This window comes from Sceloporus occidentalis, unplaced genomic scaffold (assembly GCF_023333645.1).
Source record: "Sceloporus occidentalis isolate IW3139 unplaced genomic scaffold, rSceOcc1.0.p SCAF_30, whole genome shotgun sequence".
Taxonomy (NCBI): Eukaryota; Metazoa; Chordata; class Lepidosauria; order Squamata; family Phrynosomatidae; genus Sceloporus; species Sceloporus occidentalis.
This window is the reverse complement of record NW_028317010.1, coordinates 3980387-3991535: the sequence shown is the minus strand read 5'-3', so window position 1 is coordinate 3991535 and position 11149 is coordinate 3980387. Positions and strand designations below refer to the sequence as shown.

General features: G+C 39.1%; 1 protein-coding gene across 1 annotated transcript; it reads left to right on the top strand.

Moving 5' to 3' along the window:
- The first annotated feature begins 492 nt into the window (after window positions 1-492).
- On the top strand, window positions 493-10880 carry LOC149298932 (NAD-dependent protein deacetylase sirtuin-1-like). Its single transcript, XM_089486784.1, has 9 exons — window positions 493-850; window positions 5407-5523; window positions 5633-5874; window positions 6431-6583; window positions 7396-7543; window positions 8045-8124; window positions 8334-8520; window positions 8818-9381; window positions 10579-10880. Exons 1-9 carry the CDS (start codon window positions 493-495, stop codon window positions 10878-10880), a joined length of 2151 nt encoding a protein of 716 aa, XP_089342910.1.
- Window positions 10881-11149: the final 269 nt, after the last annotated feature.

The window sequence follows — 11149 nt, the reverse complement described above, 5'->3', positions numbered from 1 at the left end:
CGGGTCGGGTCCTCTTGGCGCTGTAGCACCCAGCCACGTACGGGATGAATTGTTTTAAACTACTCGGGACTGTAGCCTCTCCATTTGTCTCTTATAAAGCATAATTAAATAAAAGGCACTTCTTCAATGACTCCTTTAACTATGCATTATACAAGAGCCAGCTCAGCCCTTCTTGCAGTTGAACCTTTGCTAGCATTTCCCTATGGTCCCCTCATAACGAATATTGAAGTGAGGGAGTTAAAACCATGGCGCACCAGACAAATGTTCTTTAAGTGTTTAGTTCCCGCGCGGTCCAAACAGCTATTTGGGCCGATACGGTCCGTTAGCAGCTCCCTTCCACCCGGCATCGCTAAGGACTCGTTACTCCTCCACGTGATAGCATTTGTTATTGTTTTAGTCACGAGACTAAGTGCGATTGGTGGAAGACGCGTCACGTGATGCGTTTCACTCCCTTTCCAGTTGATGGGCGACTCCTACTTAGGCGGTGGGAAGATGGCGGACACGGATCGGGTAGATTTAAATCCCACCGGCACTGTGTTCGTTCTCTCTAAAGAAAATGGTGAACCCGTTCCGAAAAGGCAACGTCTGGATGCCAGCAATGACGGGCAGCCATTTACCGCCGAAAATGACTCGAAAGAAGCCTTGCCTTCAGCGGCTGCCCTCCAAGAAGAAGGAGAGGCCTCTGCAGGATTGTCGGCTAAACCTAGAGCGCACAATAGCACCGGGCTTCAAGGCCTTCATGTGGACAAGAGGCAGATGGTGATGCTTATGGTACAAGGGGAGGAGGAGGAGGAGGGAGCGGAGGAGCTGGCGAATGGAGACCTAACAGATCAAGCTATTGATTATGGAGGTGGGTGTTTCTTAACCCTTTCCTTCCATGGTGCATCGCTATGATTTCATACAATTAACGTGCATTGAGATTTCCATCTTCCAATCACAGAGCGGATGCCATGGCTGATAGTACTAGCAGCGATCGCTGTGCAGAGTTTGGACCAGTTGTCTGATGGCAGAAAGGGCTGCTGTTCATCTTATGCAGTATCTCCTGTGATCGCTTACAAACATTATGTCAGACACTATTATAACCTGAATTCAGTGCCAGATAACTTTTTATTGTATTTTCCATTACTAGAAAGTTTGGCTTTCAAAAGAAGAATGGTGAGAATATCTGGCATTATCGCTTGTGATCAGCGCTTTAACTCATCTTGAGTAGCTAGTTAGTACATGGAGTAGAAGGAAGGAAGGAAGGGCACGTGTCTCTTGCGCCAATTATGTAAAGCCATTCAATGTTTTTGAAGGATGCCGCTACGCTACTAGATTCTGTCAAACATGAATGACAGGACATTCTTATTTCAGCTTTGGTGAGACAGACTGTGGTCTCAGGATGCAGGAGAACCTACCGTTTCACTTTGGTGGCTGTTTAATACTTACGAAGTTTGTCTACTTGGTGAATAGTAAATTAACCCCTTCAGTCCCAGGGGGTTATGCCAGTTCAGTGATTATTCCTCTTTCCTGTGAATAGTGTACCCATGTAAACTATATATTGTTTTTTTTTTCTTCTTCAAGGAGAGAGAGGGCTTTCTTTTGATACCATAGTTGCATAATAAACTGAAAAATTATGAGGAGAAATTTAGTAAAAACTAGTGAAAATTGAAAAAAAAAAGTGAGATTTTCCATTCTGAATCGTCACAAAGTCAGGTAAAGTGACGGAAAATCCCCTCCACGTTTATCAATTCAGGTGTCCGGATTTCAGAATTGCCTAATTTATATAGAATTTCCATACTTTCCCAGCCCTTATAGGGAACATACTATAAGGTGTACGTTAGGTATAATGGGATTGTAACTTTAATTTTAAACTAATAAACCCCAAATACCCACAAAAGTATATATTTCTGTAAAGTAGACTATCGAATCAGGGGTATTTGGGCATTCATCATGCAGCTATTTGGCCAACGATCACTGTCAAAGGTGGCCACAGAAATTATTTCCTGCACTTTTTTTCAATTCTGCATTTCTTAAATTTTTTTTGCACAGTGTATGTGTTACGGCAGAGAAACCCTGCCAGAATTGTTTAGCTGCATCTCCTGATTACGGAAATACCCGACATCCTTGGTTTTTCTTTCTTTCTAGAGGACCATATCCATCCCTTACATATAGTAGTACCCTATAGGGTAGTATTTTTTATACTTATGGCTTAACGGGTTTTGGGGTTGTGAACTGGGACAGGAGGGTTATACGTTTCTAGATGTTGTATTAGGGCAATGGGATTCAAGGGTATTTTTCTTTTTTCCATTTATATATTTTTTTTATTTATATTTTGTATTTTAAACTGTAACAGCTTTCCGGCACTCACGCCGGCAGCCGTTACAGGTGATCAGGAAGCAGAAAGCCAGTGATGCTGGCTTCTGCTGACAGAGGGGAGCCCAGGCTGCCGCTGCAAGAAGGTGCGTTTTATGGATGTACTGGTACGTCCATAGGGGACTGAAGGGGTAAAGCCCTCAATTTATCCGGGCAATTTAAGGTAAACAAATACTCTCGGGTCTTGTAGGTGTATAACCTATGTTGAGACTAGGGAACTGTGTGTAGTTGGTAAACGAGGCAATTACTCATTATGTCACATTTATGAAGTATCAGCAGATTCAATAACACTATTACAAGGGTGGGCATTAACCCCAACATTAAAATGAACCATGCACAAAATTAACAATAACGTGTTAAAGCCCTTGTGAGCATACAATCTATTAGGAGGTTGAGGGGAATTGAGCCAGAGGAGAGGGACTTCTTTGGTAAGGACCATTCGATTATAGCAAGGCTTGCATGTAGATCTCAAAGGCGGGAAGAACAGATTGCTTCTTTCAGGTTGCAGATATTCGGGGGATATATTGTGTGTTTTCTAGTGAGTATTTAAAGTTTAAGTAGGGAAGAGTTAGGAGATGGTAAGGGATTTCAGAGAATAGATACAGCACAGGTAAAATCCAGGATGCACAAGCAGAAACGCTAACACTTTATTCTTTGAAGATAGAGGCAAGTGTTGTGAAGAGCGGGGAGGGTGGAAGGATTATAGGGCGACACAGTGTTAAGGGCTCTGGAGGGTATGGGAAGCTGTTGGAGGAACTGTCACAGTGGGGTGGCAGGTGAAGAATAATGGGATATGTTTAGAACAGATTGGAGCTATGAAAAGCTGAAGGGGGGGGCAGTTGTAGGGAGTAGCAACAGTAAAGACTATATATCATGTTAAAGGCAGCAAAACTGAGTCACTGGGTTTGAAGAGAAAAAGCGAGCAGCCTCGCATCAAGGCAGCAAACTTGGTCTGTTGAGTAGATTTCTAGAGATTTTGGCAATAACCGCAAGCTCAGGTGTGGCGATGTTGGGTAGTGGAATGCCATCCATGATACAGTTAGAAGAGAGGACACACTCTTCATCAGGAGAGGAAAGGAAAATAAGAAGTGTCATTTGGCATAGAGGCAGTACTGAATGCTAGAAGAAGAGATCTGTTTTCCAAGGGAAGAGTTGTATACACAGTGGCAGGGGAGTGGAACAAATGCCAGAAAGGATGATGCTAAAGATATAATCAGAGAGGATGGATTTGAGTCGAGAAATACATCTTAAAATTGTGGAAAGTGATTCAAGAATGTTATGTCTTTTGTGTTCTTAATTTTTTTTTTTTTTTTACTATTTCCAGGCTGCTATATAAAGTTTGTGAGGTATGCTGGATGATCCCCTTTTCATTGTGATAAGTGTCTCTGGATAGTGTCTGACCAACCCCAATGGACTGCATTGGATGCATGTATATGTGCCCCTCTTATGATTGCCTCACTTCTGACAGTTTACAAACCTATGTAGTAAGGGGGGTAATAAAATCATGTCTTGCTTCTCCGATCCACTAATATATCAGGGTGCACCACTTCTTAAAGGTGAAGTGACCCATAAGAGTGTCACGACCAAGCAGTTTTCTGATATTGTGGGTTGATGGAATAAAAACCCACCAAGATAATATGAACAAGTAGGAATACATTGACTGGTAAGAATTTTTTTGTAAAAATCTGGCAAACGATAGCTCATCAGTGGCAAAAGATTCGGGAGATAGAAGGAGCATTTGCCAGTTTTGAAATAGCCCTGGAATAAGTAGGTGGGAGCAGAAAAGGATGAACTCCTTGGCTTGCAGTCTGTTAATAGCATATCAATATTCCTCAAGCAAGTACATGAAAACCTAACCTTTCGTCAATTTATTGAGCTCTTAAACCGCAAAGTTGAATGTCAATAAGCCTTAAACTATAGAATTTGAGCTCTAGTAATAGTGTGAATTCAGTGGGTCCCAACACCCAAATTGAAAAATCCTTGCAATTAAAGGAAAAAAAAAAAAAAAAAAAGAGTGCCAGACTCAAGAGGGGGGAAAAAAACCAGCTTCTTGCCACCACATCATGGGTAAGTCCTCTAACAAGCACTGGTTTCAAGTATTAGTTTCCTAGATTAGTGTTGGGACACCTACGCTTCTTTGGCCACAGTGGTGTAAGATGAAAGGAATTTACATTAAATTGATTTTTATTTGTAGAACAGCTAGGAATTTCATAGTTTATTCTATGTTAGTTGACATTAAACAATTATTGTCTTAGTGTCACAACCATAAGAAAGTCTGTTCATGCCCATGTATGAGATACAAAAAAAATAACAAACCCCCAAAACTATAGAATAGTTTTGCATTATACATACTCAGATTTAGCTCTTTGAAGATGAAATCAACAAACATTTTGCTATTCCTGTCTATTCCTATCTATTCTGCTGTCATTTATTTGTTCTTTAATTTTATTTTTTTTTCATAAACTCTGAAAGATTGTTCAAGGGAGATCTGTTAAACAGACATTCTCATACAGTCTTTTTTAAAATATATATTTAGATGCTGATCGTTTTACTCTGTTTTAAGTACAAAGAATGATAATCTGGCTGTGATATAACACTTGCTATGAGAGCAAGTTGTTCACTTGTGTACGTGACATGTGTAATGGTTCCTTTTTCAGATCTGCCAATTCCAACATCTTAGCCCATGTTTTGCAAGGAAATACTGCATTTTAGTGTCTAGTAACTTTTTTTTTATTATGAATGTGGGATTCTAACTGGCACAGGATGCACGTAAATGCTTGTTCAAAGATACGCATTTTTGCTCAGCATACAGTCACTGTTTAGTATGGCATATCCATGGACATTGATATAAAATTCCAACCAGGACATATGTATAAATGTGGTTTTGCCACCATAGTGGGAAGTTCCTGCTGATTGCACAATTTCATGGCACGCTATGGTGATATGAAGTTTTGGTTGCATTGGCTTAAACATAACTCACATCTGATTTGACAGCATAAATATGTTTCCCTAATTGAATGTTTCATGTTCAACTTGTCTTCTGTCTTATAGGAAGCATACATCTGGATGATGATGATCTTGCTAGTGGGTTCCATTCTTGTGACAGCGATGAAGAGGACGGAGCTTCTCATGCTAGCTCAAGTGATTGGACTCCGAAGCCTTGCATAGGTATGCCTTTTAATGTTCTTGTGTATTAGTTTTTTTTGTTTGTTTTTGTAACGGAAAAGTGTTTGTTACGTGGAATGATACTCCTTTTTATTTATTTTTTTTCTCACAGGTCCATACACATTTGTTCAACGACAACTTATGATGGGAACTGATCCAAGGACAATTCTAAAGGATCTTCTTCCAGAATCTGTTGCACCACCAGACTTGGATGATATGACTTTGTGGCAAATTGTTATAAACATACTGTCAGACCCACCTAAAAGAAAAAAGCGCAAAGACATCAATACAATTGAAGATGCTGTTAGACTTCTACAAGAAAGCAAGAAGATAATGGTTTTAACTGGAGCTGGAGTACGTGTCTAGGTGCACATGTTAGAGCAGGGAGAAAAACCCTATCCACTGATTTCACTGGGTTCAGAACAAACGTCTTTGTTTCAGTCCAGATGGCTTATTGATGATGAGGGAGGAGCGTCTTTGTACTTTCTGTGTGGAGTGATGGTGGATTTTCAGGAAATATTATTCAACACTACATCTCAAAGTTCTAGATTGCCATGCATGTAAAATACTTAAACTCTCAATCAAATACCATCAGTAGGGCACTGCATTTTTCTCTAGATATTGTGCTAAAACATGTCTAATTTTCCTCTTCCTCATTGAAACGGTTGACTGCAAGCGCTGCTGACCATGTCCTGTAAGCTTTCAGCTGAGGCTTCTGAGAAGGGAGATCAGGAAGGCAAATTTGGTGTCTGTGTCCATGTAACATTGGCTCAGTATGCATATAACGTGATGTAGGGCTGGAGTTTGTTTGGGTTTTTTTTGTTTTTTTTTTACCCTTCAGTGTCGTGTTAATATTTTGGTCTTCATAGTGCTATGAGTTATGCATTGACCTGTGTGTTTGTAATCATAGGTTTCAGTTTCCTGTGGAATACCAGACTTTAGATCGAGGGATGGCATTTATGCACGTCTTGCTGTGGATTTTCCAGATCTTCCAAATCCTCAAGCCATGTTTGATATTGAATATTTCAGAAAAGATCCAAGACCTTTTTTTAAATTTGCAAAGGTAGGTTACATTACTTGCATTTTCTACTGAGGACACTTCAAATAAGAATTGTTAAAACTATTGATTTTTTTTTTTTTTTTTTTGTTGTTGAAAACTCTTAACAGTTCTAGTTGGACCTTTGATTAAAATACTCTTTGCCGGTAAACAGAGCAGAGTATTGGGGGACCATCAACATATTAAATTCCTGCCATCCACAGACCCGTTATACAGAGGTGTTGTTTTTTTTGCAAGAGATGAGAAATTCTGGGTATAGAAGCTTGTGAAATATATCTTTAAGGAATGTCCTCACTGTCCGTTTTTCACAAAATAAAACAAAGTTTAAAATACTTACGCAAATTAGGCATTTTAGTGCTTCTGAGATTGAATTGCAAAACTTCTAAATAATCTTAATTGCTTCATCTGATATTCGTGGTTTATAAATATTTGATACACCATATAAAATGATTAATATTTTTAATCTTTCAGCTTTGTGGTGAAGTATGAATTATTTATACAGACAGGCAATCATTTCCATCATCATTTTTAATTATTGCGACTATGTTGCCTAGAAATTTTTATTAAAAGTTCCCAAAACTATTTTATTTCCCGGTTATCCTATAACGTTAAGTTTTTGGCCTTATTTACTGTCTAAAATATACATTCATAATAATGTGCAATTTCCTGGCAAGGATTAAACAATATGAGCCTTTAACACAACAATCAAATTGTTTGTGCTGTATATCGCTTGAACGATGTCCGTTCCTTGATCGTTGTGTAGTTTTTTTTTAATGTGTTTAACTTTTTTTTATTTTTTATTTTATTTTTTTCTACAGGAAATCTTTCCAGGCCAGTTTCAACCATCTCTGTGCCACAAATTTATTGCCATGTTGGATAAGGAGGGGAAACTCCTTCGAAACTATACCCAGAACATAGATACTCTGGAACAGGTTGCTGGAATCCAAAAAATTATACAGTGTCATGGTGAGTATATTTTTGCATAAGATAAAGTGCATTTTGTTACATGTGTTCTACAAGAAATACTGTCCAGTTACACCTGCCTACTTGAAATACCCCTCCTTGGGAACTGTCCTCAGATGTTTAATTTTATGGACATGACTTAGAATAGAAGTTAAATGAATGAGTGGAATTCATTTTGATCAGAACTGGATCTGCTAGAGTTCAATACTATTACTGGTGACTTCTGAATGCCATAACATATGACCTCTGATACAGTCAAGTTAAAGGCCAGGCTTTCAATGCACACCACTAAACATTGTACATTGACCTCATACTAGGGTGCGCTGCGGACGGAGGTCTGAAGATTAAAGCTTTGTAGACTTTGTACGCTGGATTAACCAGGTTGATCCCTACTTTGTTTGCCAAATAAACATAAATGATCACAAGTTTCCTTATTATACCCCGCATTTATAATGAATTGTTGACTGCCCGTAGGACATAATTGTTTGTTTGTTTTTTTTATAGGATCTTTTGCCATGGCATCTTGTCTAATTTGTAAATACAAAGTTGACTGTGAAGCTGTCAGAGAGGACATATTTAATCAGGTACCATTCTGTTACCGAGTCCCTTTATTATCCATTTTAATTTTAAACTGTATTTGGAAGGAAAATTTACATGCATAATATTTTACTAGTTGATGAGCTGGAAATGACAAAACCTGATCTGTGTTTGTTTTGTTTATCCCCCTCCCCTTGCTATTGTGTAACTTCTTACATTTGTTCTTGAAGATTGCTTTGCTTGCTGTTTTTTCTAGATCGTTCCAAGATGCCCAAGGTGCTCATCAGGTGAACCGCTTGCAATTATGAAACCCGATATTGTGTTCTTTGGCGAGAATTTACCAGAGCTGTTCCATCGAGCCATGAAGTATGATAAAAATGAGGTTGATCTTCTTATTGTAATTGGGTCTTCCTTGAAAGTTAGACCAGTAGCATTAATACCAAGTAAGTATATGTTCTGATAACATCGAGATTAGCCATGGAATATTAAAACTAAATCTTGGATAACTGTGTAAAATGTTTTCATGTAATTAAAAAGGAAGAAAAGCTTTTTATTATAACTGTTAATGCCTGGTATTTTCATACAGGCATATATGATATGATTCATGCAGAGCTAATGGTCAAATTGCCAGGGTGGCCCCGTTATGCATATGGAATGAGAATGAGTAGAATGTGACCCTGATAGCATGAAATTAATGCTTATATCGTGCATGATTTTGTAACATTCCACTTCGCTTTTAGGTTCAATCCCGCATGAAGTGCCTCAGATATTAATCAACAGGGAACCATTGCCACATCTGAATTTTGACATAGAATTGCTTGGAGACTGTGATGTTGTTATAAATGAATTATGTCAGAGACTGGATGGAAAATACAAAGAACTTTGTATTAGCTCCTTAAAACTTTCACAGATCACAGAAAAACCTCAGCGACCACAGAAGACTCTTTGCGTTCTGCCAGACACCGCTCCGGCTACTCCCATAAATGCCAATCAAGATTCTGGAGAATCTGTTCTGCCGGAATCCTCCGTGTCTGCGCCCAACGGTGGCTGCGCATTGGGAACATCTGAGGTAGTTCCAGTCCTTTCACAAGGCAGCATTAATGTAAATGGCAATTCTCCTAAAGCAGAAAGTACAGAAAACGAAGGCGCTTTTGTACAACTTGGACTCTCTGAATCTGAGCGAGAGACACAGTCTAGCAAAGATGCGGAACAAGAAACTTCAGAAAAGGATAGTGGAATTGATCCATCCAGGAAGTCATTTGCAAATAAATTGCCAAAAGAGCAAATAAGCAAGCGCCTTGATGGCAAGTATAATTTCTTAATTTAAACCTATTTATCGTTGTGGGTTTACAACAAATTAATTGCCACTCCAGCCATCATATGAACTTTAATGCATTTGATAGCGGAATGTTCCTTTTTTAAATTGTTGCTTTTTGCTCCCTGCAAATTCATGGGGATTTTCTGCAGAATGAGACCCCTGTGATTATGTTCCTGCCATTGATTGGCTGCTTTAATTAGCCAGTAGCGGCACACAAAAAAAACAGCAGGTCCTCCATAACTACTTGCTTTTCTTTATTCATGCATATTAAAGTATTTTTAATTACTGTATTATATTACTTATAGTGGGGTTGTATGGAACACTAAGCTGTCCCTTTTTAAGCTACTAAAATGTTACAAGGTTCCTTTTTAAGTGATTTGCCCCATGTTTTCAGTATTTCATACAGAAATCAGCCATAACATTATGACCACTGACTGGTGAAGTGAATAACACCGTTAACCTTGTTTTCATAGCGCCTGTCAGTGGGTGGGATATATTAGGCAGCAAGTGATTGTTTCAACTTCAAAGTTAATGTGTTAGAAGCCAGAAAAATGGGCAAGCGCAAGGATTTGAGCGGCTTTGACAAGGACCAGAATTTGAGGGCTAGACAACTAGGTCAGAGGATCTCCAAAATTGCTCTTGTGGGCTGTTCCCGGTCTGCGGTGGTCAGTACCGCAAGTGGCCCGAGGAAGGAAAAGCAGTGATCATGGGCAGCCAAGGCTCATTGATGCAAGTAGGGACGAAGGCTGGCCTGTGTGGTCAAACAAACTACTGTAGCTCAAATTGCTGAAAAACTTTAATCCTGGTTCTGATAGAAAGGTGACAGAACACACAGTGCATTGCAGTTTGTTGCATATGGGCCTGGAGCGATGGAAGAAGGTAGGCCTGGTCTGATGAATAACATTTTCTTCTACATCACATGGCTGGCCGGTCTGGTGGCGTCCATGCCTTGATGGGTCAGGGCTGTTTTGGTGGCAAAGGGGGGACCTACACAATATTAGGCGGGTGGTCATAATGTTATGGCTGATCAGTGTATTTTATACCTTCCATCTCCACAAATGGAAGATATTTGTACTTGCAGGTGGTGGGTTTAAATTTTCAATTCATTCTGCTGTAAATTCCTTTTGTCTCCATTTTAGCTGTATCTTTTCAAAATTATAACCCTTTATTAAATTTTTTTCAGGTACACAATATTTATTTTTAGCACCGAATCGCTATATTTTCCATGGTGCCGAGGTGTTTTCCGACTCTGACGACGACATGACATCCAGTTCGTACGGCACTAATAGTGACAGTGAATCTTTACACAGCCTAGGTTTACAGGAGCCTGTTGGAGAAGAAAGTGAGAGTGACGAGTTCTATGTTAAATATGATAATGACTCGGACGCAGAAAATAGGGTAGGATTTGAAGAAGAAGCCGAGACCGTTTCGATTTATAACTGTGATGGAGATTTAGCTAATGGAGGTTCATCTCCGAAGGTATAGTACATACCGTCCTAACTTGCAGAGTGCTACATAGCTGAGGTGCATTATTTGCACAACCTGTTTGGCACTTTGGGTTAAAATCCTGTAAACACCAGCATTGAGATTTTAAAACCTGGACATTAAAGCATGTACATCTGTGAACCTGGTCAAGCATGCATTAAAGAGATGTTATTTAAAAAATAAATTTCAAACGTCCCAACGTAGAATTGTTATACAAGAATTTCTCTTTATTTTTTAGGGAAGTTTTTTTTTATTGACACTGAAACATT